This window comes from Lagopus muta, chromosome 2 (genome assembly GCF_023343835.1).
Source record: "Lagopus muta isolate bLagMut1 chromosome 2, bLagMut1 primary, whole genome shotgun sequence".
In the NCBI taxonomy this organism is placed as follows: domain Eukaryota; kingdom Metazoa; phylum Chordata; class Aves; order Galliformes; family Phasianidae; genus Lagopus; species Lagopus muta.
In genome coordinates this window covers 87,293,020-87,320,299 of record NC_064434.1, presented here as the reverse complement: position 1 = coordinate 87,320,299, position 27,280 = coordinate 87,293,020, and the positions used below count along the sequence as shown (strand labels likewise).

The following is a 27,280-nucleotide window of genomic DNA, read 5'->3' as shown; positions in this document are numbered from 1 at the left end:
GCTGGTTAATTAGTGCTTCAGAATTAGACTACTTGCAGCATAAATAGAGAAAATTGGAAGATTTAAAAAGAACATAATCCAACTGCTTTCTTTTCCAGGTCAGCTTGGTGCTCTCTTTCCCTGCCATACATTGTCAGGATTTTTCAGGGATCAGTCTTGGCACTGGAGATCTTCACCTGTTTCATCTTGTCACAATGGCACACATAATACAAATTTTACTTACCTCATCGACAGGTAATGCCACTTTTGTTCAGTTTTTACTGAAACAATGGCTCAAATCTGCACTTAGAAAACACACCAGTTGCTATTGGTAAATGTATGCAGTTTGCTGTGTTAAAATAAAATTGCTGATGCTTTTTTCCCTTCCATTGAAGATACTGATAACTCATGAAAGTTCACTCTCCTGTCTTTATTACTTACATTGGAGACTTTTTTGCGGCCTAGCTCGTTGTGAATCCTGCTCTCCAGTGAATGTAGTCATGTCTGGAAGTGCTTATTGCAGACACTTGGCTTAAATTTTGTCTGATGAATAAGTTGCAGTTAGGGTGTAAGGAATCAGTGCCTCTTCTAGCAAGAGGAAGTGGGAAAGGCAGAGTGTACCAAAAGCAAAAAACACTCCAAGCAATTACAGTCAAAACAAAAGCAGTCAAGCAAGGAAACCAACACCTCACTGGAATTAACAGCAGCATAAAGTTACAGTATAAGATATGATAAGATATCACTGTATGATATTCTGGTGAAGAGTTGTCCATTGGAATATTTCACCTAGTTTTAATCTCAAAATTTGCGTTCTTGCTGTACAAGTTATAGAAGTAACTTTTTATTTCTTTGTTCCTCAGAAGAGAATGGCATGGATCAAGAGAACACTAGCAGTGAAGAAGAAGAAGCTGTGCTTACGCTGTATAAATTTCTTTGTCAGTGTACAGGAAGGTATGGCAGTCTTTCAGTGTCTGTGTGAACTTATTAGAATCTGAAATACCTATGCAAATTTTACCTTAATTAAGTGTCCAAGTTAGTTACCTTTTTTGAATCTATTGTAGTGCTGTTCTTAGTGTTGAAATAAACATTGTATTTACTGACTTCAGTTTAAACAAGCATTACTTAGTAGGAAATAGGACTGAAGACTTGCTAAATATAGCTTTGAAACTGCAAAGTCTTTGTTTTGTTTTGTTTTTTCTCTTAAGTGCCTTGAAAGAAATTTCCTCAGGATGGCACCTATGGAGGAATCTAAAAGCTGGAATCATGCCTTTTCTGAGATGTTCTGCTTTGTTCTTTCATTACTTAAATGGAGTCCCAGCACCCTCAGAACTTCAAGGTACCTTGTGCTTAACTTCTTGTATTAAGTCAGCTTTCCAAAAGACACAAACAAATATGTATTGGGAAAGCAAAGTACGTATAGGATCTTTTCTGAAACAGAACAAAACCTGATGGAATGAATTGCAGGCTTGATACCAGGGTGAAATTATATTTCTATAACAAAAACAAACAAACAAAAAAACCCCAAACAACCACTCCAACATCTCAGATTCAGTTTTTAAAACTTTTTTTAACATGGAGACCAATACTGTTCTGGATTATTTAAAACAGAAATTTATGTTCTTCTGTTAAAATAAGTGAAATCTTTTTTATTTCAGATTTCTTATTTCTTACTGTTGCCCAATAAGACCTGCTTTTGTTTGCATTGTTATCAACATTTTGAGTTAATAACTTAAGCCTCCAAACAAAAACTAGTTATATATGTCACAACTGATTATAAAACTTAAAGTATTAATCATAGTAATCAAAAGTAGGGTCATTCTTCTTTGGGATTCCCAAGTTTAAAACATGTGGTTACTTGGTGCAGAGCTGGTGTTAGAACACTTGATTTTCATGATTTGTTGCATGTTGTGGATTGTTTCCTTGACATGAAGCTTCTTGACAAGCTGTAGTAAAATGTAAATTTTCATTGGACAGTTGACATGCTTACACATTTGGGATTAAAAAAGAAACCTTTATTTCCAAATTTCACTTTCCTGTAACAAGATTCCTCAGATTCAATGTGGACTGGTAATGAGCAGTAGTGTTGAGTCTGTTGTAAAGGTATTAAGATGAGATACAAAGAATGGCTCTACTTACAGACAGAGGCCCACGATGTTTTATAGAACGGTTCTAAGAAAGAGGAAGGTGAGGGAACAGCGTGCATCCTCATTTTCTTCACTGCTTTGGAAGTAAAAGAGACTGTGACATAGAAGAATAGTGGTACTGCTTATCATGCAAGTTGACAGAGCAAAGCTCCAGGGAGTCAAGCCAGTAGCGTGACGTGCAGTGGATGTGTCCTAAATAATATTGTTTGCAGAATTTGGCATTGCAGTCAGTTGAAATGACTGTGTTTTTGGGATTGTTGGGCACTGATCACATGTGACTCGTTTCTGTCATGATCTAGAAAGAGCATAAAGTTACCATTTAACTGACAACATTAAAAAAAAAAGACATGCTCACTTGTGGAGACCATTGAGCTCTCATTGTGGTTCTTGAATGAGCAGCTTGAAGCCTGCTTCAGGAGGAAATCTGTGGAAATCTGCTTGTCATTACTGGCAGATTTCCAACATTGCTGCCTGCTGCAGTTACCACTACTCTTTTATACTTCATACCACACCTTGGTATGGAGGAATACAGATTTCTTTTAGTTTTTTCTTTTTTTTTAAAGACAGCTGTCTCATTTCAGGCTGTATTTCATTTATCATAGATGTAATTTTAAGAGGACCATTATGAGAATGATACTTTTTCTTTCTTTCTTTCTTTTTTTTTTTTTTTTTACAGTGAATGGAACAAACCAGTTTGAACACTTATGTAGCTATCTTTCCTTGCCAAACAACCTCACCTGCCTTTTTCAAGAAAATAGTGAGATTCTGAATGCCTTGGTAGAAAGGTATGCTTCATTTTTATGCTTAAATTAATATAGATTTCTACACAAACACAGTTCTGTAACTGTTCTCCAAGGGGTCTGTATATACAAGTGGAAGTTAATCAGGTTTTTAAAAGCATTTATGGAAGAAATGTTTTTGAAAATCCTTTTGGTTGTAGATTATTGGTAAACGTACTCTGAAACGTCTTTGGAAGTCAAAATCTCCTTTCTGCTTTCTTGCAGTTGGTGCAGTAACAGCGAAGTAAAAAGATATCTGGAAGGCAAGAGGCATGCCATCAGGTAATCGTGGAGAGGTTTTAAGCATACAACAAACTTTGATGTTGCAGTTTTCTCTTGGTGATGTTTTTTTCTAAGAGGTATTTCTAAGAACATAAAAGCAGCCTTGTATTATTTCATGGCAAAGAGCTTGGGGGTTTAGCAAAGAACTTTTGAAAGTGAAATATTGCTTATATTCATAGATTTTGAAGTGAAAATGAAGTTTTACAGTTCTATTGAGGCTGATCTGCAGCAGAGAGAGCCCATGGCTTTTCTTCAATTTTCTGAAGTTTTCTACTTTTGCAATTTAAAAAAGTACGTTGCAAATACATGTATGTAACTTCTATTGAAAAATGCAAAGTCTTTGATTATATCCTTAAATAATACACATTTTCCAGTTAAATTAATAACAGAACGCTTGGTAGAAAAGCAAAGGAAAACTTCACACACACATTTCTGTTTGCTAAGCAATTTATTAAATGCTTTCTGAATTCAGAGTATAGTGGGCTTAGGTTGGACTGTTTGTAAAGAATGGGTAAAAATAAAGATCTATTTCATTTAAATGGTCATCAATTATAATTAAAAATTGATATTAGGTTCTCAGTGCTGTCAATAAAACCATATCCCTGTATTTCATTTGCCTTTGCTCATTGCAAAAACTCACTTTCAGTATTGTGTGTGCAATAACACTGACAAAGTATTACAGCTTTATTTATTAAATACCAAGCTACTAACAGACTCTTAAACAGTAAGAATACTTTTTTTAATGTGTTTCCTGTTGCATATGATTATTGAGGTTGTTTTTTCACTCTTGTTCCTTTGATGATTCTTAACTGTTCTTTCTCAGTTTGTGTCCATTTTGGTGATTTTTTTTTTTTTTTCCCCCTCATCTCATTCTGAAACATTGCTTGTCTCTAATCTGTATTTACATTTCAGGCTTTCGTATGCATTTTTTGTAGAAGCAAAAAAAATTATTAGAATGTATACTGTCAGCCAAAAAAGCAAAACCAAAAAAAATTGGCCTGGAAAATTTATTTCTGAGGATACAAATATTAGGTATTAAATACATGTCCATGCAGTAAAAACCATCTAATTGTCTTCAGAATGGAAGTCAGGTTATCTAAGCTAGAGAGTCAGTTTTCCATTCTATGTTAGTGATAGCAGGGAAATGCAGAACAAACTGATAAGGGATGAAGGCAAATGTTTTTGCACCTGTCGTGACCTTATGAGGTGTCACTGAAAGCATATATGATGTGGTTTTCTGACTTTCTGTATGTGTTTATTCTCAGATCTGTTACAAGAATACATCTAGGAAAGCTGGAGGTGGTCTAACTGATGCTGTGGGCTCCTTTTTTTATGAGCTGCCACTTAGTGTTTGAATAGCAGAGGGGAGGAAAACTTAAAAAAAAAAAAAATAATAATAATAATAATAATAAAAATTAATTATTGGCAGATGCTGTTTAGATTATTTGGGAAAATATGAATTAGCTTGAAATCACTGTGTATTGCTTCTTAAACCTCCAGTGGCTAATTTGATTGTTTCATTCCAGCTATGCAAGAGAATCCAATAAGTTAATAGACCTTCCGGATGACTACAGCTGCCTCATTAACCAAGCTTCTAATTTCTCGTAAGTTGCATGCAGTTATACTGAGAACCCCTAAAGTCTTCTGCTGCTTTTGATAAACTGGAAAACATCTAATCTAAAAGTCTCACATAAACTGTTCATGGAATGATGAAGTTAATAGCAGTTACTGATTGTTATCTTTTCCAGCAAAAACTCTTTTGAATATTATGACATAGGGAGCATAAATATAACATAATTTTATTTCTTCTTGCTTAACGAAAGGTGTCCAAAATCAGGTGGTGACAAAAGCAGAGCTCCAACATTGTGCCTTGTGTGTGGGACCATGCTATGTTCTCAGAGTTACTGCTGTCAAACTGAGTTAGAAGGAGAAGATGTTGGAGCCTGTACTGCACATACATACAGCTGTGGTTCTGGAGTGGGCATATTCCTTAGGTAAGGAACTGAGTGCTGCTGCTTGTCCTGCTAGGTTAGGTGATATGTGTGGACATGAGTGGTTCCATAAATGTGCTTGTAGGGTGAATAGGCTGGAGTGGAGTCATCTTTGTGTTTGGAGGTCATTTCTTTGAAAAACAGGAAATAGGAATTTCATCTTGAAATAGACTTCTCTGTTTCTTTCCACTCAAGCATTAAGAAACAAGGCGAATTCCTTGACTGCTTCTTTTGTCGTTGCTGAAAACATTAAAATTTGTTTTAGTCGGCTTCCTGCAGAGTTAATTTACAATTCTCTTGGCAGTTGGATAATAATGTTGCAGTAATTATCTCTCATGTTGTTACATGCATACAAGGAAAGGTTAGATAATCTCCATTTTCACTTCAGCAAAGATTAGTGAGATGTGATATTGTTTTATTTTCTTGTGGTCACGTGGAGTACTTTACAGATTGTAAATGATACGATATGACCTACCAAGGAATTATAGTGGGAAGAGAATAAGATTGCAATTCTTCTTTAAAAAAAAAAAAGGTGCCTTTAAAAGTCTACACACGCAGGTTGCACAGAATGAAAGTAGTTGAGAATTGGAAAAATAGCATCTGTGAAAGTATGAGGAATTATATGTCTAAAAGTCAACACCTAAAATCTACTCTGCTTTTCTCTCTAGAGTACGAGAATGTCAGGTGCTCTTTTTAGCTGGAAAAACAAAGGGCTGCTTTTATCCTCCTCCTTACCTTGATGACTATGGAGAGACAGACCAGGGACTTCGGTAAATATTTTTGTAAATAACTTTTAAAAACAGGAATTCGGAAGTTATGAGCAGTTTTGAGGTCTAAAAACTTAAATAATTCTTAGCATCTCTGCAGTTGCCTAGAAAACAGGGATGCTCTGAAAGTAGTGCCTCCTATTTTATTATGTTGGCCCTCAACATCAGAAGAGGCTACTGGTGGTATGGCAGTAGAGGTTGAACCCTCCCAGGAATAATCTATTATATTTTGTTGCCATGCAACAGATGGCAGCAGAGGGGCAGTCTGACAAAATGGCGTCTGACAGGGAAGTGTGAATGGAGCAAAGGTGTGTCACTGAATTCCTTCACGTGGAAAAAGTGGCATCCACTGACAGTCATCAATGCTTGTTGAATGTTTGTGGAGACCAAACAGTGGATGTGAGCACAGTGAGGCAGTGGGTGGTGCTTTTCATCGGTGGCAACAGCAGTGTGAAAGACAAGCTGTGTTCTGGACAAGGCTGAAGGTGACAGTGTCCTGGACTGCATCATTACAAGCAGCGTCACCACTATGAGCTGGTGTCAAGACAACAGTCCATGGGGTGGTGATGTGATTTCTCCATGTTAGAAAAAGTTCAGGATGCAGCCTCTAGCAGATGAAGTGAGTGCACTATCTTTTAGGATAGGATGGGGCAGGTCTTCTAGATTTCCTTGAAACTAGACAAATATCAACTCTGACTGCTGCACTGCAACACTGACTAAGCTGAAGGCTGGCACTGCTAGAGTCAGGCCAGAGAAGACGACAACCTTTCTCTTTCAGCACAATAACACCAGTCTTCATACCAGTTTGAAGAATGTAGAATGTATCACCAATCTTGACTGGACTGTCCTACCAGACCTGCATTGTAATCTTGGTTTAGCACCTTCTATCTCCCATCTGTGTGGGCAACAATTTCCTAGCAATGACACCATCATAGCAGCTGTAGAACTGCAGATCACCTTTGCTTGTGTAGATTTTTACAAGTTTACATGCAGACTCTTGTTCATTGCTGGCAAAAATTGCGTAGCTAGTGGTGGTGACTATGTTGAAAAATAATGTTTTGTAGCAGAGAATTTGCTCCATCAAACAGTGTTATTGTGCTCTTTGTAAGTGGTGTAGTTTCCATAGAAGCTAAGAGGAGGCATTACTTTTGGAGCAACCAAGGTATATGCACAGACTTTTTTAATCTGTGTTATTTTAATCCTAAGTGAAGTTGTAATGAGATGATTTTATTTAATGTGGTGATTTTGTCTTCTGTCTCTGTTTCCTGTGAGAACAGTTTGAGGCCTTGATGTTGTTAACAGTCCCTACTTCTGAAACTTGTCAAAATCATAGAATGTGAGCTGGGTCAGCATGGCAAGGCTGCTGGAAAAATCTGTATTCAGAGCACTGTTAACTGCACTGATTGCCAAAATGCAGAGGGAACCCTTGAGTGATCGGGCTGGGAGAACAGACCAGATAGCGCTCCGGTTTGCTGATTAAAGTACCTGTTGGTTTGTTCTGATGAGGGAATAATGTGAAAGGGTTATCTCAACGTTCTGCATTGCACCTCGAGTGTTTGTGCTTGGCTGTGGAGGTTTATCATATCCAGTAAGCGTTCTCTCTCTTTCAGGCGTGGGAATCCCTTACATCTGTGCAAAGAACGATTTAAAAAGATTCAAAAACTCTGGCAGCAGCACAGTATCACAGAGGAAATTGGACATGCACAAGAAGCAAATCAGACACTAGTTGGCATCGACTGGCAGCATTTATAATGGTTATCTGCTGAAGACTGGAACTTTAATAAGACTTTTGTAATTCAATAAGCTTTTTCAAAGGAGGGATTCGGAAGAAAAAAAAAAAAGGTTTGAGAAAATGAAATAAACCCAGTCCTTTTATTTAATCTTTGTTTTACATTGTATTTCATAAAGATACCAGTTAACAATAACCAAGTAAACTTTGTATGTAAGCAAGTTTTATTAGTCATATAATTTGCACTGTGCTTCCTTCACAGAAACCTCTTGGGTTATAAACCTGGGCAAACGAACTTGAGTTTCTGATTGAAAAGAATGACTCTTTTTGGAAGTCTATGATATTTCTTACAAACTACCAGAGGAAATAGACTGCTGAAATGGAAACTAGATAGAGCACAATTACAGATTGTGTCTTGCCCCTTGCTAGTAATCTGAGCCGTTTTATTTATTTTTCTGCATTTTAATACCTAAGCTGTGTGTACATGCAATGGAATGAAGTAAGGAAGCAAATAATGTAGCGAATGGATGTTTCTGTCTGCATCGGTGGATAATTCACTCTTACACTTGGCATATCTGAAATGATTTTGTCATTTGTACTCTTGCAGCTTTCTTGCTTCCAGTTGTTTTTAACTAAAAAAAAAAAAAAGAGAAAAAAAAAGAACAACAAACCCTAACACTAGCTTTATGAGTAAAATAATTTAATTTAAAGCTTTTTCCAGAGCATTGCACTCCTTAGAATTATGTAGTTTGTAATTTGAATTTAGCTGGGAAACCCTTTCACGTCAGTTATGTGATTGGTTATTGGTATTCAAGGGTTGACATTTGTGCTTTAGAAGATATTTTAAGATAATAACGATGTGTAAAAATGTCATGAAAGCTGATTTTGTTAATTTGCAGAAGCACAGAGGATATTTTCTTCGTTTTGGTTAAGAGTCAACTTTTAAGGTGCAGATCCCACCTATGTTTTGTTGCGGATGAGCTGAATGATTTCTTCTGACTTTGAATGGGCGCAATCACACTGCCCACATTTTTGCCTCTGCTCATTTTTTCTGTTGTACCATCAAGTATATTTACTTTTGGCTTGATTTAAAGCTCTGTAAAGATGTTTGCATATAGTATATTTTATAAATATATTCTATAACTGCGCAGATTTGCACTTGATACAAGGGTGCCTGAAGGCAGTGAGTTTTCTAGTTGTATGTAATTAGACCACCAAGGTGTCTCTAAAAAAGTGACATTATACTTGATTGATTTAAAATAAAATCCATTACCCTTATCTCTCCTATCTTTTGACAAATAGAAATAACTTACGTAGTTCCGTTCCTTAATAACCTTACTTTCCTTAATAAATCTTACTTTCTGACTGTGTCTCGAGCCCAGACAAGCAATCCCTTACTGTCTGCTGTATCTTCAGTTACACTTGGCCTGACTTGGGATTGTTTCTATTTTTACAGATTTAATGCTTCAGATCAATTTGTATAGTCATGGGGCATAGGGCGATTTTCACCTTCAGTAACAGTGTTGAGTGAAGATGCAAAATAAACAAACTTGGCCAATGTTGATTCCCTTTTCTTGAAAACATCACAGGCTGCTCTCCACTCTACTACCTGTCCAATGTCACCCTGTACCTGTCCTTGTCACTTCTTGTGCAGAGCCATGCAGAAATATCACATAGAAAAGGGCATTAATGCTTCATCGTTACTGTCCCCTACTTAGGGAGGTTAATATATCAACAGTTTTCTTAGCATGGTACTTAAAGAATCACATCTTTTTTGGTGACATTACTGCCTCTGTGCAGAATCTGGCTGCTTCAGCTATTGCCACATCTAAAGATGATGTGTAACTGCACTGAAAGATTCCTTTTCCCTGAAAGCATGTTAAAAAGATAACTGGTGACACCGACAGATTTCTCTGTGCAAAGCAAAACATTGATAGCAAGAAGGATTTGCTCTTTGGAATCATCAAAGTCTATGAGATTGAATAGGTTGGTGAACTTTTTACTGTAGAGTACTCCAGTTAGCTTTTTTTTTTTTTTTCAAAGTAAGTTTAGTTGTTCTTCACCTGAGATTTCTGCTCTCTTATTTGTTTGCGTGTATTAATTGTAAAAATATTTTCAGTATAATGTTTCAGTATCAGGGGAATAATTTCTGTAATAAATTAGGTGTAACTGTGCAATCTGCAAATATTAATCTGGGATGTATTGTGTGTCTGAAGGGGGAAAAAAACCCAACCAAATTCAGATAAAACCCAACAAGAAAAAAATCCACAAAATCCCCAAACCAGAAATCATCACAACAGGAAACAAAAGAAAGCTGAAGGCATCAAATGCTTTTGGTGTTGTCATTATAGAAATAGTATTTAAACTGCTGTTAGAATTTTGCTGAGCTTGTTCCTTCATGCGTGTCACCTTGTTAATCAGGAGCTAACAAATGACTGGATGTGCAACATCTGCAGTTCCCCAGCTCAAAATGTAAGATGATTATATTATTAGTGTCATATGCTGCAGTCAGCTAGACCTTTCCTGACCTCTACCAAAAAGTCTAATAATCTTTTTAAAGGATTGTAAGTTATATTTTATACAGGGGAGAGTTTGGGTTCACAGCAGTGATGGTTTGGTTGTTTTTCACTCTGTTCATACTTCATAGTAGCACTCTGAACTCTCCCAGTCTGCTGTTGCAGGCTCACAGTTTCTTGATGGCAGTACCTGACCAGGATAACGCCTGCTGCCTTCTCACTGTGCCAGCCGCTGCTCCCTGCAGCTCCCGCTGCTTCATCTGTGATGCTGAAGGAGTTGGCTGAGCCATGGTGCTGCCTATGGATGCTCAGCCTATTTCCAGCTTCAGCTCTCCCCCAGTCCCCTATTGCTTCCGTCTATGTTCATCAAACCAGTCTTCATTCTGGTGCCTGCACAAGTCACATTTGGGCCTTATTTTCCTCTCTAGCGCTGGGAATTAACCCATTCTGAAGGATTCAGCATTGCTATGCTCTTATGTATTTAGGACAGTGGGTGTCAGGGGCCTGTGTGCACAGGTGTTCTGTTCTGAGCTTGTGCTCTGAAGCCGTGCTGGCTCTTAGGTTCCAGCCTGGCGCCTCACTCCAGTGCATTTTATTGTGTGCTATCTTTCTTGGTGGTTGTTTATAAGCTGGATGCTCTATCTACTGTGAAAGTATCTTCAGCACAAAATCTATTTTTCTTTTTGATGGATCAAAATACCGAAGGAGAGAGTCCTCTCAAAAGAGATGATGCTGTTTTCAAGTTTCCTAGGGCTGGAATATGGCGCAGGAACAGGCATGGCACACACAGCACACTAAAACCTCATTTTTCTTTCTCTTGTGACCAAAGTACAGATCTATCTCTGCTAGAGCTGTACCGTGGGCTTTTTGGAGCTCAGGCTTCCTGGTCTGGATCTAAGCAAGGCATCAGTATCTGCTGTTTTACTGCAGTTAGTCAACTCCCTGCATATCGATACAGGCTAACTAACTCCTAACTCTTGCTTGCCTACTTTACCTGCCCTTCTATGCAAGTATCTCTGTATTCATGCTTAACTAATAGTGATTTTAACATTTATTCTACAGGTCTCTGTGCCAAGTATTAAAACTGCTGTGTGCATTAATACTCTGTTTTTCTGCTCTTTTGCCACACTTTCCTGGCCCACAAATGTTAGATGCCCAAATCTTTGTGTCTAAGAGAGAGGCTTATCAAATCTCTACCTTTGGAGGAGAAAAAGAGGAACAGTTTCTGCAGTGCGCCAGGTGTAGGAGCTGAGAAATGATAAGTTCTGATCTTGTCTCCATGACAGCAGCCATTAAATGTTATTTTCATCAGTTGTGAATGTATGTTCCCACAGTTTCTTGCCAGATAGCATGAGACTGGGAGTGCCAAGTTTTCCAATTTGCCCTCTGCATCAGATGCCTGAATGAAAACTGGTTGTGTGATGAGCGGCAGGCAGGGTGGGATGGCTGAGCTTGGGCTGGGGGTGGCATCTGCACAGCCCTCTGTGGGATGCCTTACTGATTTTATAAAATAAGGTCATTTTTTTTAAAGGCGGAACATATTTCTGTACTTGCAGTACTCTGAACGTGAGGGATGCTAAAGCATATTAATAAATCAGAGAAAAGGTTATTTAAAAATAACAAGGATTTAAAAATAAGGAGTCTGGCAGCTGACAGAATCCACTGGTGCCCTCGAGTTAGAGAGGGGCCTGTGTGTGAGGGAGTGAGGTGTGCTCATAAGGCGCAGTGGGAGCTGAAAGCTCAGACCACTGCCTCAGCTCTGAAACAACGGGCATTGCGTCGGACTTTATTTCTGTGTGCTGCTCTGTAGTGTGAACTTTAAGCTTCTCTCCACCCTTATTGCCAGCTGGAACTGGGTGGAGTTCAAACCGAGGAAGCTGTAGGGCTTTTTTCTTGACAGGGAGGTAGATGCTGTAGCAATGCTCGTGCTGCTGGGAGCAAGCAGCAGCACACCATGTCTGGCTGAAAGGTGAGGGGATCACTGTTCTTCGTGTGTGGGAGATATCTCTAAGAGCAAATGTTTTGGCATGGTTAGCATTTCACCTGGTTGGGCAGATGTAGCACAGCAGTTATGTGGGTGCTGGAAGGTGTCCCATCCACCTGAGACAGCAAAGCCAAGAATGTGGTTGCTCCATAGCAGCAGACATGCTCAGGGCTGTAGCAGCAGTGGAGGTGACACACCTGTAACTGCTTGAGCAGTTGAGGGCTGGAGATGGCCAGGAAGGAGGGGACAGAGCCAGTCCATCTCATGGGGCCAGGGCTGTTCTGCAGTAAGGGATGGCAGAAACCTTTACCTGAGATCCAGGCATGCTTGCAAAATGCTTCCTGGAATGGATTTAATCCATTTTAACGTCACCTAATCACAAGAATAATCTGAAGCGCTTAAATAAATTAAATTTTAGGTACTTGTTAATTTTTGATTCTGAGGTTGAAATAAAAAATGCTGTTGTAATTTATTTAAAATATGCCTACAGCAACATTACAGAATTTTATTTCTGCTCTTAAATTTTACAATTAATGACAGATTCATGCATGTGAACTTGTTTGTGCTTTTCACCTGTGGTTTTTTATCATCTTCAGTTTGGTTATTTGTGCCAGACAGAGCATGAGTGTCAATGGGAAAACTCATCTCATCTGCAAAAGCATTTGCCTGAGGCAGAGCTGCGCTCTTCTCTTAGAAAAGGCTTTACCTGGGAAGGCTGAAAGCAGTTCATAGCAAGGAAGCTTTGCATTTGGGGGCTGCTTGCTGGGAACAGGTTGGCAGGTGAAGGAGCTACCCTGCCTGCACACAGCTGCGTTACGCCTGTGAGAGAGTTTGTGATCTCTCCAGCTCGGCTGCGCCGGCGGCGGGGGGGAGAGCAGTTCTGGGAAGGAGAGCAGTTTGAAGGCCTTGGGTTCTCTACTGCACATTTCAAAGTGATTTCGGAAAGATTTGTAGTCTTTCAAGAAGAGAAAAACTTCATTTCCATCCCAACAAGGCAGCCTGGCCTAGCTTGCTGTTGGGAAGCAGCGCTTCCTGGTGCTGTACCTCACAGGCCTGTCCTTCCTCTCTGAACCTCAGCACTGTGCCCTGGGAGTGCGATGCCAGACGCCAGGCGAAGACGTGTGAGTGTGCCCAGATGCCGGCGTGTGGACCTGCTGTTTGATCCCTGAATTACCGAGTTTTCCTGGGGCCTTTGATCCTCAGGTTTGCCTTTGCTGTGGAAAAAATGGCTCTGAGAACAAAGAGTGCGCCAGGGTTTGGAAATGAACCTTGTAATGAGCTCTGTTGGTAACTGGTGGCAGGAGCACGCTGCTGGCGAGGTGGGGCTGGTTCTGCACCATGTGGTGCCAAAGGCTCCGTAAGGACTGCCAGGCCCTGTGCTCCAGCACCATGTGCAGCCTGGGGCTACAAAATGCTGCCGTGTTTGAGTCAGTCGCCCAGCAGCACAGATCTCATCTCATCGCACAGATAATTTCATAGCGATAGCTGCATTCACGTTCCCATAAATAAATGCATTTGCCTAAGCCTTCGTCTCCGGCAGAGGGCTGTTACCACATGACACCATTCTATTTTTCTGTCCTTATCTCTTAATTAACTAATCTCTAATAATGCTCTTTACTTTTTTTTTTTTTTTCTTGAATAAGCATTTGTGATCCGTCCCCATTTTTCACTGATCATGGGTCAAGTAATACTTCTTCATTTTTAACCTGAAAATACATAGATACCAGGCAAAAAGGAACAGTTGTGCTGAAATTCCTGTTTTTTTGTATCGGCCTTCCCTGCCTACTGGTGAGGGATACGCAGAGCCTCATGCTCCCAGCTAAGCCACGTGCATGCCTTTGGTGGCATTACAAAATGTCCAAGCTCATGTAATGCATGGAGGCTAATCTCATCAGTTGTATTAAGGCTACTTAGGAATTAATAGCTTTAAGGAAGCTGTTTATATTTTCTCCTTTAAAGCGTTTAATGAATGTTCTGTGTCAGTTCAAACAAATGTGTGCAGGCATATATTCTAAATAAAGGATATTTCTGAACAATTTGCACTTCAAGGCCTTGGGCTGGCTCTCAGGTCTGGGTACTGAGATTTAAGCCAGTAATCCATATGGAAGCCCCTAAAAAGAAAGGTCCCAGTTCGTATCAGTTAAGCACACATCCTTCTGAAGTTTATCTGAGAATCAGGGCAGTGCTCAGGAAGTTCTCAGGTCGCTTCAGGCACATCTGGCTACATCGGCTTCAGGTGCAAATTTCAAACTGAAGAAGTACTTCAGAATGTCTGCTGTGACTGAGCATTGAGGGGGAAAAAAGGACTTAGAAACCCAGCTGAGATGATTGTCAAAGATCCTGAAGATGCTGAGCATTTCTACAAGTGCTGTGAAGATGATATGATTCTGGCACACTGGAAAAGGGGACGCTGAACTGGTCTGGCAAATTCTCTTTCTAGTAAAAGGAAAACAAATTAGCATTCTGTACATCCTGAGCTTGGCTTGGCACAAGACATGAGGAAGTTTTGCTTTCTCTGAGCCAAAGGTGAAAACTTCCCTGTGAGAACACATCAAATGGGTCAGAAAATGACCATGGAAGCAAAAAGTCAGCAGTAATGCAAATTAAATAAATCTGTATTAAATTGTATGCATTTTTAAACATTTTCTTTAAAGAGGTTTTTTACTTGCAACAGAACTTTAATACCTAAACTCACATTTGCGTGCAGCAGAGATATCTTCATCTAGAACAGCATTTGCCATGTCACGAGAAAATATATTAAAGATTGAATCAATGATATATTACATATAATATTTTACAAAACAACCATATTACAATTCTGTAATAATCATGAGATGTTACAAAGATCTTCATTAAACAGGAGGCTTTATTTTAGACAGCATGAGCATACACACTATTGGTTCTTACTTGCACAAAACCCCAATTCCAGTATTATTCTTCATAAGCCTGCCTCTGATGGTCTCTACCCAACTTACGCAGTGACAGCATTGCTCTTGGAATTGGCTTCTCCAAGGTGGTGTTGAAGTAATAATTTGACAATTTGTCTCCCTAGCAACAAACTGAATAGAATAGAGACCACAAACAACTGCAGAGTCTTGTCTAAAGGAGCATCCTATACCAAATAGCTAAGACAGCAGTAGATCTAGATCTCTTTGTAAAAACTGATGCCTGGCCAAAAAACCTGTGTGGATCACAGCACACTGAAGCTTCACAAGGAAAAACTGTAATCCTTGTAATGCAGCCCCTAGTCATAATGTGTTTCCTCCAAAAAGCTCTTCTCTGACAAATGGGGCTACGTCACATGCCATTGGAAGCCTTGTTCTTCTCTCACGGGCCAGCTGAGACGAACAGCTGGTTGTATGGATTTCTCACTGAGAAGAAAGCATCTGCTCTGCTCTACCCAACAATTCTGCTGTGCAGTTTCCCTCAGCAAAGCAATCAACGATAGGCTGTGGTGAATAGCAAGTTGGCTTTTAACTTGGTCCCCTCTTTCCGGTTGCTCTTGTGTGTACTTCAGAGTTGGCTTTGCTTTTTTTCTTCTTTATTGTAACTAAAGGTTAAAGCTGTCATCAGCTTTAAAAAAAATGAAAGGGTGCCATAAATATCTGTCAAAATCAAGCCTTGTGTGCAGGTGGCCTGAAACTGTTTGGCCACTGGGACGTAGACACTGGCTTGATGCACGGACACATTCCTACCTGTCCTGTCACGGACTGGTCTGCCCATCTACGAGGAGCTGCTTATCACTCTGAACAGAAGTCAGAGGAGCTGTGGTTCTGCAGGGATGCTGGAATGAGAGCACAAGCGACTGAGAATGAAACCCAACGAGCTGTGCAGTGATTAGGCAGCCATGAACATGGCTCGTTTGGAGAATGGCCACCGGCCAGATGGACAGGAGCTGCTGAGAAAACTCCACGAGGTGCACCACAGAAGAGTAGAAGTTTTGCACAGCAGAGCAAAACCTAAGTGTGGATCTGTCTCTTAGCTGATAGTGGTGTGTGGAACAGGAAGGTTAGTGTTTGCTCTCTCTGATTTCTTTCCCTTTAGCTGAACTTATCTGGCAGCAGCAGGAAGACTCAAGATGATGCTCTGCTCCTTCACTGGAGGATGCATACCACAGCAAGCTTCCCATGGTTTATTGCAACTGTATGTACTAAAAAAGGGGTCCTCCAGCTATGACCAATGTTCAGAGACGGGCAGCACGTGCAAAATGTGCCTTCCCTTTGACTTGTAAGGTACAATGAAGGGTACTTGGTCACTGATGAAGAAAAATAAGTGTTGTAAAGCTTGCAAGCTGGGGGCAGATTTAAACTTACATTTCTGCAGCCTCGAAGTTTGAGGCGTGATGTACTTACCAATGAATGGAATCCATTTGCTAGGACACTGGAAAACATTCAAAGTCTTTTTTCTAAGAATCCTTTTTTTTTTTTCTTTTTTTCTTTTTTTCTTTTTTCCTTTTTTCCTTTTTTTCTTTTTTTCTTTTAATTTTAAATTTAAAAGTAGTTGGGCTTGAATGCCATGGAGAAAGCTATGAGATTATGTATTTATAAACATCCAGAATAGCCATGACTGGCACATGCTCATAGCACTGATTCCACCCACTACAAGAGGAATCTTCTAAACTTCTGCTTGTTTGAGTACAAGGTGAAGCTTAAGTCTACAGTGCGTTCATTCAGGATATACTGAATATACTGATATACAAAAAAAAATACCAAGAACAAAACCCATCAATCTTACCTTGGTGTTCTTTTTGTGCTTGCTCTGTTCTTTAAGTTACAATTTTTGTTTAGTACTTCAGTTCTCAGAATAACTTTTTGTTTTGTTCTATTAAGTACATCTTAAAAATACAGCAGGAAATACCATTGCTTAGCACATTAACAGAAAAAACACATTATAGGAGAGGTTTGTCAAAACACTAAGTTATTATATACAGTTCTGGAAATTATTCTTCCTTTGACTTTAATACGTTACTCTCCAGAAAACCAAGACATCTGTCTTTCTAGGTTAACGTACATTAAGTATGATGGTAAGCCAACTTGAGAAAAAATGCTAACATTTCAGATTCCACTTTTGATTTCAAAATAAGATGGAATGGAACGGTGTGATGCCAACAATTATTATGATTTCTTTTTAATGCTAGCAGTCCCTGGTAAGGGAACGTGTGAGTATTGAAAGTCCTAGTGGAGTCATTTTCCCCCAGAAGCAATGAATATGGTGTACTCACTGAGTGGATAAATGCATTATCCCAAGGTGCACTATGCTGTATCCTTCCGTATATATGCATAATAATAATAAAAAATAGCATGTGTAGAAATGTGTATTCTGATGGTTGATACATAGCTTTTAAAAAGTAGGTATTCACAATCCTCAGTTTTTTCATTCCTCTTTGATCAGAGTTCACATCATTTAGAAGCTCAACTGACTGTTGTGATGGCTGGAGTCTTCCCAGCTTCTTCTCCTTCAGCCCCTTCGGCACCTGCTTCCACCTGATTGAACTTACCAATCTTTTTCAAGCTCTCCAATGCAGACTTCAGAGTGTCTTTCAGGCTGTTCTCTAGAATCCACCCTTCACTTTCACACTCAGGGTCTTCAGGATTTGTGATGCTTTCCAGAGAGGTGTGCAAAAGACGCAAGCCAACCATCACGGACATCTGCGCCATGCAATGGAAAAGAGAGGGACAGTCAGGAAAAGCTTCCTATCCCTGTTTGTGTCTTTGCTGACCTCTGCTATCAGCAGAACAGCGCTCACCCTGCTAAAGCTGCCAGTTTCCTATCACTGTTGAGAGCAATCTGATTCCAGCTGTGTGGTGCTTATGAGAAGAAGTGTGAAATATGGGTGTGAAATCTGCGAAATACAGAAAGAAGGTGCCAAAAAGAGCCAGCTTGATGGACTGGATGAGAAAGTGGTCAGGATGCAGCAACATCCTCTATGTAAAGATGAAGATGGAGAATACTTGCAAACTGTGTCAGGTAGCCAGTCTGGGATTCTGACCATAACATGGCTAATTGTGAAATTCACATCTGGCTTTTGGACTCCTTTAAAACACAGGACTGGTCAAGCCTGTGCTTCTGTGGACTATTCCTTAACCTTCTTATCCTGGTTGTGCTGGCTCTGTATGATCAGCATCTCCAAACTCGTGGAAGACAAAAGCAACCATCAGCATTTTCAGATGTTTATGTTTTTCTGTCTTCACCCAAGGCCATAAAGGGGAAGACTTCAGCCAAACAAACAAATTTCATCAAGTACTTCAATCTCCAAAAGCAACGTCTCATCCTGTCTAACATAGGAATGCAACCTCCTTGATTCCTTGGTCCTCAAAAAAGGTTCTCATAGATCTGAATCTGGAGACAGTCCTACTTTGTTCTGAATCTACCTAATACTACAGTGGTGTAAATTGGTTGTAGCACGCTTCTATAAAGGCCACAAGAAGTGATAAATTACATCATACTAGTTGTAAGATTTTAAGTGTCTGGAATCTTCCTTTCACTCTGAGCCCCATTTTTCCTGCTGTCAATAATGGGATTAATAACTTTCATATCAAAGGTTGTTGCAGGTGAAGATTAATATATTAATAGGACTGGGCTTCAAAGGTGGTTTCTGTGTTGTTCTTTACCTCTGCCTCCTCACTGTATGTCAGCAGTAGCTTTCTCCTGTGACTGATGTACTGAGTCCCACTACTTGGCAGTGTAATTAATCATACTCTCAGGCTTCCTGGAGAGAAATTAGTCACTAAATATGGTCTTGCTTTAAAAAAGAAACTGCTTACGTTGAAGGGACCGGCAGACCTGCCTGCAAGTGAGATTCTATGACATTTTCTCTCAGTTTAAGACTTCCTTTTCTTAAAAGTCATACTCAGAAATATTTTGAGTCCTCAGGTTTAAGAGGCTTGCTAAAAGCAGTCCTAAGTTCTTCAGCTCTTGCCACCTCTGATCTGAACCTGCCTTCTCTGCTGGATGAGAAGAGGGTCCATGAAGTTAGAAACAACTATCTGCTGAACCTTTTTCCCACATTCAGTTTTACTGAAGTTATTTATGTTGTAAATTATTTATTCTGAACCTCCAATGCAGATAGCTTTTCAATAGCCCCATCTCTTTCCATTTTTGAGCCCTGGCCAGGACACTTAGAGCAGCACACAATGCTCATTCTCAGAGAAATTATGAATGGCAGCTGGACTTCTCTGTTAATTCAGAAATGCATGTTAATGATTCATCACACTTCAGCTTTGTAGAGATACTTTGAATTGGCCTAAGTGTATAGAAATACTTTAAGAGATCACGACAGTCTGAAGAAATGGACAGATGAGAACCTCAGCAAGTTTGAAGTTCAAGTGCAGCTTCAAGTGCAGAGTCCTGAACCTGGGAAGGAACAACCCCAGGCATCCGTACAGGCTGGCAATCTGCCTTTTGGAAAGCAGCTCTGCAGAAAATGACCTTGGAATCCTGCTGGACACTGAGTTGAACATTGGTCAGCAATGTGTCCTTGTGGCAAGGAAAGCTAATGGTACCATGGGCTGCTTTAGGAAAGTATTGTCAACGTGTTGATGGAAGTGATTTTTTCCCCTCTCCTCAGCACTGGTAAGGCCTTGTCTGGAGTTCTGGGTCCAGTTCTGGGCTTCCTCGTGCAGGAGAGACATGGACTGGAGAGAGTCCAGTGTAGGGCCATGAAGATGACTGAGGGACTGGAGCACCTCTCCTGTGAGGAAGGGCTGAGAGAACTGGGCCTGCTCAGCCTGAAGTGAAGATTCAGAGGGATCTTATCCATGTGTATAAATACCTGAAGGGAGGGTGCAAAGATAGAGCTTGGCTCTTTTCACTGGTGCTCAGTGACAGGATAAGTGGCAACGGGCATAAATTGAAACATCAGGAAAAGCTATTTTAACATGAGGGTGACTAAGCATGGGCACAGCCAGAGAGGCTGTGGAGTCTCAATCTTTGGAGATTTTCAGAAGCCTCCTGGGCAAGGTCATGGTCAAGCTGTTGTAGGGGGCCCTGCTTGAGCAGGAGGCTTGGAACAGATGACCTTCAGAGGTTCCTGCTAACCCCACTCAGTTTGTGAAGCTCTGAGTTGTAAATCTGTGCTTAATCACAGTTCAGAAGAGAAGGGCATCGCAAAGCTAGCCCAGTTTTGCAGAGTGATGATTTGCCCTGGCTAACAGACAAACTGCGTGGGGAGCCAGCTTCCCATCCTTGCTTTTGAAATGCACTCTTCAACCCCCTAGTTTCCTCTTTCTGGCTGAGGAAGTCACTAAGATGGCTGAGCTTGCTCTGCTTGACCTTCTGCAGCCAAGCCCATCTGTTTGCCAGGTTTTAGCCTGAGGCGGCTTAGCCAGGGCACATTGTGATCTTTTTTTGTCACCCTCATGACTGACCGTCACTCCAGGGAATCCTACAGCTTTGCTAGTACAAGCAGCATGCGGATAATTATACACTTCCAGAAAATATGACAGGTTGCACGTTTTTTCAAATAGAGGTCTGAATACTTCATAGTAGGTTTGTATAGAAACTTGACACCCAAGCAGCCTGCCCAGTGGCGCTCTGGCATCTCATCGTGCCAGTAACATCCATGAGGACATCTCTCTGGGGTCCTGCCACACTTCCCACCCCCTGGTCCTTCTGGCCCCACTGGCAGGGTCCCTTAGGCCTGTTCTCTCTGTGTCACACCCTCGTGAGGTTGAAGCCCAGCCTTTGCCAAGAGCCCTGGGTCTCTGCTGCACTGCAGCTCAGCACAGAACCATTTCCTACCCTGATTGCAATTTAAAGAAAGTGATTGTGTTCCAAGAGAGGTCTCTGCTTCCTGCTTTGCTTCCTCCCTTCAAAGTTCCTCTAAACAGCAGAGGAAGTTTGAGACCCGGATATGGCTTTGTTATTATGGAATATCAGGCAAGTAATAAATACCCAGAAGGACAATTAATAGAACCCAGGCTTGTGAGTGCAGGTGAGAGTTCCCTAAAGCTTTACCTGGAGAGTCCTCTGATTACCTGAAAAAAATCTCACCTTTTATTTCAAAAAAGATGAAGGAAAAAGAAGAGAAGATCAAATTCCTCATTTCACAGGTTGAAAACACCGCCAGGGTATAATTTGAAAAGTTAGAAATAAAATGCAGTATTTTTATTGCTGCTATTAACATTATCATCATCACTGCTCTCCCAGAAAGCAGCAGAGTTATATTACAGACTCCTGCTCATGATTTTTTCACAGCATTTTTGTGCAATTCAACGCCAGAGTTTTGGATCTCTTGAATTTCATGTACAGCAGAGCTGCCCTGTCCTCAAGGACTCAGCCTTTGTGTCTGTGCTGAGACACATGCTGCAGCCTTCTCTCTGCTTTCTGACCAGAGTAATGGTGCTACAGGCAGACAGCACATTTCTCAGACCTGCAGAGTGCTTGTTCTTACAACAAAACACGAAGTAACTATGTGATGGTTTTCTTATCCCTCACAGGATATTAGAAGTGTTTGCTTGGAAGGCTGTAAACCAACACCTGCATCACAACGCAGTGCTTCTTTGTTCATCTGTGTTCATCTGCATTTTGAAAAAGCCAGCCCGATCATTCGAGACAGCTGATGTCATTGGGCAGCAGCTCCCAGCACTCGTGCCTGCCCCCATGTCTCTTCCAGCTCACACAGCCTTCACATTAGCTCTGATTAAACACCTCAGTGAGAAAATTGTCTGCCTCTGAAGGGCAGAGGGATGTGTTTTTCTCACATCAAATGAACAATATTTTAACAACAAAGCTGCACTTCAGGTGATGGTGACCATGTCAGCACCAGTTTGCACACATGCTGAGGTTCTTGATTGCAGACCAAACCAAAACTTATCTGCCTGCTTTGCCGAAATTCCATCTTGTGGCCAAAAAAGTTGACAAAGCTGATGGAGAACCTTAAACCAAATGCTGATCTGAAGCTGGACACTGCACATGGCTCCAGGTTTTATTTTTATCATCACATAAAACACTTAATTCCACTTTATACCCCACAACTTTCTGCCATCTCGCTCTGGTACACTGCTCTAAGCACTTCCTATTCCCCATTAGGGTGTGACACAGGTAGAAGTAATGCTCCTGGAGAACTGAACTCTCACACTCCCCACCCAGTGCTCTGCATCAGGCACAAAGCTGGTCTGCTTGTTCTCCTGGTTGTGGGGACATTCAAGGCCCTGATGGGACTTACTTTGGAGTAACCTCAGCCCTTCCTGGGCTTTCCATCTCAAGCCTGGGACCTTCTATGATTTCCTGGCCATAGAATGATGGTGGATGATTGATATATTTTAAGCAAATTTTTAGGGGTGAGCATTACCATGCTGACAGATTACCTCAAAAAGCCAGACGAGGAGGACGACAGCACCCATGGAGCTCATCATGCTGCTGTAGTAGTGCAGGAGGGCCTCCCGGCAGCCACGGCCCCAGAGGTTGAGCTCCTCCGTCTGGTAGTCATAGCTGTAGTGAGCCGAGTTGTTGGTGACCTGGTACTGGATGCAGGGCCTTGGGGAGCTGGGGTTGCAGCAGCTGAAGGGGACACCATCAACCAGGTACCGTCCATCCACATTGCTTTTGATTCGACTGCATGCAGGCAAGGGCAGAAGGAAGCATCAATACACACTTGTAAAGAAACACCAAAGCGAATGAGAAAAGGAAGTGAGGCAGTGAAGATTTTCCACAATGCTTCCTGGATGTGCAATTTCTCCACATCTCCTGTTTACTCAGCACCATTTCCCTCAGCTGGTTTTGGTCAAGGCTACACTGACTCTATATTTAGCTCTTTGGTATAGACATATGTCCTCTGAGGTAGCACCTTCAAAGAATTTAAATTTTTAAGAAAAACAGAAAATTCATGAAAGGCATTCAGACAAAGAGTGATCACAGCATAGATAGGGTGGAAAGACTACTGGAAGTGACCTTGGAAAAGGACCCACAACAACTCACCGTATCCAGCTAGACCACTGGTCCAGCAAATCTAGTATCTGCTTTGTGATGTAGCTCCAGGAAGGGGCTATGCATTTATTCCTGGCCACAGAAGTAGCCAGTATTGAAAACATGAAATGTACTTCAGCTATAAGGTGTTGAATTCATGAAGTCTTTGCAAGAGCTTCCCAACTGTAATTCATTTGAGACCATGGTTGCCCCCAATAAATAGCCTTTTAGTCTGGTGCCTTCTTGAGCTGTTTAGACGTGAGATGTTTAGGCTGAGAGTAGTTCCACCAAGACTACAGGAGAAAACTATAAGAGCACTGCAACTCTAATAAATATCATTTCACTAAGAAAATGGTGCAGAATGGAGAGCCCCAGTGATGTAGAAAGGTGAAAAAGATCTGAGAGTCGCTTGTAGCTTTTAATATGAATTTTTTAAAGTTGTGTTGTGGAGAGAGATGGTGGCAAAAGGCCGGTAAGGCAAAATACCACTTTGCAGTCATGACCTAAATACATTTAAATGCCAAATGCAGGTTTTATCTGTAGATGTTTGATTTGGGTCTAATTCCTACTGATGTCTGACTGCTCCACCAGTTTCAGAGAGTTTGGATCAGGCCTTCATTTTATGAATTATATGAAAATTGCTTTGCAGAGGATAGACTTCCCTGGAATCAAGGGGAACGTTGCTACTGATCTGACAGGGGCCAGAACACCCCCACCAGGAACGTGAGCAGAGATCTTGCCTCAGGGTTTGTAGTTCAAACCCTGATTTCCCTCATTAACAACCACTTGTGGATTGATTTTTAATGCTCTATTTCCTTTTTCAGCAGCACAAAGAAACTGCCATTTCTCTCAGTCCCAAATAAGACATAATTTATTAAGGGCAGTATAACCTCGTTTTCCCTCCGCGCTTTGCCCTTCCACTGCTGCTGGATTAAGATACAGCTCTCAAATATCCATATAATGCTGGCAAGGTGAACTTATTACACTTCTAAGAAGTTATTTATACCCATGAGCATACCATCACAACACAAATACTCCTTTATTAAATAGTGAATGTATCTGTTCTAACCCTGCAGTGCAATAGGTTGTCCCTGGAGGAGTTCTCACTATATTGTCCTGGTTGAGAAATGTAAAAGTAAGCAGACCACCCAGCTTGGCAAAGCAATAAGCAGAGGCACACAAATGAAATCGCATTTACACAGTCAAGCAGGGATCCCATGAGGTACATAAAGCTTTTTTCAAGATTACTTCAGGCATTTTTAACTTATGCAGGATATCTCAAAGGCAGAAGGCCCCTCTGTGTAACCACAAAGTGCCCCACTTAACGAGTGACATTCCCAAAGAATTCACCTCTTCATTTCAAAAGTTCGTTAGCTTTATTTTTTACGTGTGCTGATATACCTAAACTTATTTTGAGATGAATACCTCTTTTTACACTGGCATTAGTGCCACTACGGTGTTTCTGCTCAACAACATGCTCTGCTTTGCAAAGAGGAAGATAGCGATATTTTCTTATCAGGTTTAAAAAATTAAGCACTAGTATAGATCTTGAATGTGTTTGTATGCGAGACAGAACATACAATGCATCTGACTATAGAATGACAGAGTATCTCGAGTTGGAAGGGATAAGGATCATTGAGTCCAACTCCTATGAGAGATAATATGTAAAGCAGGGAATGTTAACCGATGCTGACAGCTCTGAATTGTCTCGGAGCTGAAGCAATCAGCTTCAGTGAAGTGAGTGAATTTTAAAATGAAATTCTAAATCTAAAGGATATAAAACATATGGGTTATTACTAAAGTGTTAGTGTTTCTGCTTGTTTCTTAAAGATTAACTACCAATATCTAAGGTGGAATTCTAAAAGTGGCACTGACCGTGTCTATCTGGAAGCCTCTGAACAGGAGCGTAGGTCTCACAGAAATCTCCTTTTCATACAGTGGGGTTCTGCTACTTTGCTCTTAGTCATACACTAGATTTTGGGAATAGGCTCCACGTAATGAGTTATAAAGATGTAAAAGATACAGAAGAATATTTTGGAAGTTTGTTTACATTGCAGCATGTAAGAGCAGGAACTGTATTTCTCTGCTTTATGTTTTACATTCTGTATAATGTTCGAGGAATTTGGCAGATGAGAAACTAACCTAGTAGAATATTTGACATCCTTATTAAAGCAAGTGCCGATTAAAAAAAGCATTTTATACAAAAAAATATCCAGTCAGCATCTGTTTTGGTGCATGCTTCACCAGCACAGCACTGACCAAATAATGAGACTATGCAATACAAACCCCGCTAAATCACTTACTCTTTCACTTCTTTGGAGCTGAAGTCCAGGTATCTGTTGCTGATCCACTGAATTTCAAACCAGTCTTTGAAGCCATTGTTCCCACAGCACTTGAACTCGATTTGGAGCATGTCAATTGTCTTCTTCATGAAGCATCTTCCAGGGGTGTCTGTGTCCCGGTAGAACTTCATGCTGTTCTTCAGCCCCTGAGCCAGCGTGCTCTCCAGGGAGCCCCGCATGAGAAAGCAGATCAGAGCGACCAAGAAGAGGAGTATGTTGAAGAAGAAACATAGTGCCAGGTAAGGTTTCAGCAAAGGCTTCCACTTGACAAATTTAGCGGGATCCAGAGAATCGTAACAAATTTTGCCAGCAAAACCATTGAAGGCGCAGGATAATATACCCATCAATATCAAAGAATTGGGCACAAAATGGCTTTCAGAATTGTCCATCACTTCGCTTCGCTTCCGGAGCTCAATTTTGAGGAACAACCCCATGCTAAAAACAATGATTCCAGCAAACACTGAAAACCAGTTCATGAGCCATAGTCCCTGGGCTAGTTTTACCCGTTTCTTCTGGTTGAATTTGACTTTCAGCAGTGCCATCGTCGCAATATGTGAGACGCTGAAAGCTTTTGCAGCCTGAACCCCTCTTCTCCGTGTAAGCGATTCGAGAAAGAACCATTCAGGCGTTTAGAAAAGCTCCGGCCGACGCAGCCCAAAGTGAAGTGCTGCACGGTCCTTCCATCTTGAGCTCCCCACGCGCGGGTTCAAGCAAGTAGATATTCAAAGGTCCAAATTCACAAATTCACATGAGTAAGAATAATGGGCAATTAGCACCTACAACTATTTCTGGTGGTTCCTTCCAAGCAAAGGAGAGACAGTCTCAAGGTTTCAAATGATTTGATCTGGATCTGCAAGACGTCATTCTAATACCTTTAATCATTTGATCCAATTTGGAGAAATGTCTGTCAACAGATGAGTGGAAATAATCCCTCATTTTACTGTTTAGTAGATTTGGGCTTTCTTTTGATAGGCTGCTTGGCAGAATGTGAAAACTCAGCAACATAAAAAGATCTTTGTTAGTGGCAGAATATGGATGCTTTGAGGAAAAGGGAAGAGAGCGTGGAGATAAAAGCAGCTGCTTGAATGCATAAGTGACGTTCCTCTGTGTGACCCCAATTTATTCATACCAACACCTTTCCAGTCCTCAGCCTCCCCTGTTTACCCCAGATGACATCCCATGGCTTATTCGTTCTGAAAGCAGCTAAGCATGTCGTTTATAGTGACCTAAAAAACCCACACCTGGCATTTTCTATTTACTTTCAGGCTCTGTACAATCTCCAGGCTTTAATGAGAGGGAAGGCGAAAGGAAAAGTTAAGAGAAACACAATAAATAACCCTATACCCTGCTTGGAGAAGCTTTGCAGCAGGGAAAAATGGACTCAAGCAAGGAAAAACCTGGCCCTGTTAGGCTGCAAGCAGGACAGGTGGGTGAGGGTGTGGGGTGCTGGGGCAGCTCCAGGGCTCGGTGAGGGCACCTACTGCCAGCACAGGGTCTGCTTGGGAGGAAGGGGAGCATAAGAGTGCAGTGCTCCAAAACCAGTATTTGTTGTAGCCTGCTGCTACATGGGACAGTGTGCATTGCTCGGTTGCTGCCTTAGACCCTGGGAGGTGGCATGAGTGGTGATGAAGAACATAAAGCTGCAGACTTTTCTGATGTTCCTCCCCATCTAGATGGGAGAGCAGATGGTAACAGGGGTTTTCTTAGAGCAGGCTGTTTGAATTGCCACTGCCCTTGCAGGCAAGGGGTGAGCGTGCCAGGGGGGTGGAGGAAGGAAAATGCCCATCGGGGCTGTTCTCTACTTGCTGTATGGTGGGAGTAGAGGGCTATTTCTTGGGAGAGCCTGTTAAGCACTTCTGTGC

At 41.1% G+C, this 27,280-nt stretch overlaps 2 protein-coding genes across 3 annotated transcripts in view; one reads left to right on the top strand and one right to left on the bottom strand.

The window, feature by feature from the left end:
* Positions 1-8,949, top strand: part of UBR2 (ubiquitin protein ligase E3 component n-recognin 2) — a 51,161-nt gene extending 42,212 nt beyond the window's left edge. For both annotated transcript variants that reach the window (XM_048935760.1, XM_048935761.1), the window contains exons 39-47: positions 99-234; positions 840-930; positions 1,185-1,315; positions 2,800-2,908; positions 3,128-3,184; positions 4,711-4,788; positions 5,008-5,178; positions 5,844-5,945; positions 7,553-8,949. In XM_048935760.1, coding sequence (XP_048791717.1) covers positions 99-234; positions 840-930; positions 1,185-1,315; positions 2,800-2,908; positions 3,128-3,184; positions 4,711-4,788; positions 5,008-5,178; positions 5,844-5,945; positions 7,553-7,694 — 1,017 coding nt within the window. In that variant the 3' untranslated portion in view covers positions 7,695-8,949. The remainder of the gene's footprint in view (positions 1-98; positions 235-839; positions 931-1,184; positions 1,316-2,799; positions 2,909-3,127; positions 3,185-4,710; positions 4,789-5,007; positions 5,179-5,843; positions 5,946-7,552) is intronic.
* Positions 8,950-17,582: 8,633 nt separating this feature from the next.
* On the bottom strand, positions 17,583-25,960 carry PRPH2 (peripherin 2). The gene is made up of 3 exons (XM_048936927.1): positions 25,380-25,960; positions 22,479-22,725; positions 17,583-17,819 (listed from the first exon to the last, which is right to left on the bottom strand). The coding sequence occupies exons 1-3, from the start codon at positions 25,958-25,960 to the stop codon at positions 17,583-17,585; spliced, it is 1,065 nt and encodes a 354-aa protein (XP_048792884.1).
* Between the last annotated feature and the right edge of the window lie 1,320 nt (positions 25,961-27,280).

What these genes read in the sequence shown, in the direction of transcription:
- PRPH2 (XM_048936927.1), bottom strand. Translation starts at nt 25,960, where the DNA reads ATGGCACTGCTGAAAGTCAAATTCAACCAGAAGAAACGGGTAAAACTA. An exon ending in AGCTCCAAAGAAGTGAAAGA is followed by an intron (nt 22,726 to 25,379) that starts GTAAGTGATTTA and finishes GCCTGCATGCAG; the next exon opens with TCGAATCAAAAGCAATGTGG. An exon ending in TCCTCGTCTGGCTTTTTGAG is followed by an intron (nt 17,820 to 22,478) that starts GTAATCTGTCAG and finishes TGCATGGCGCAG; the next exon opens with ATGTCCGTGATGGTTGGCTT.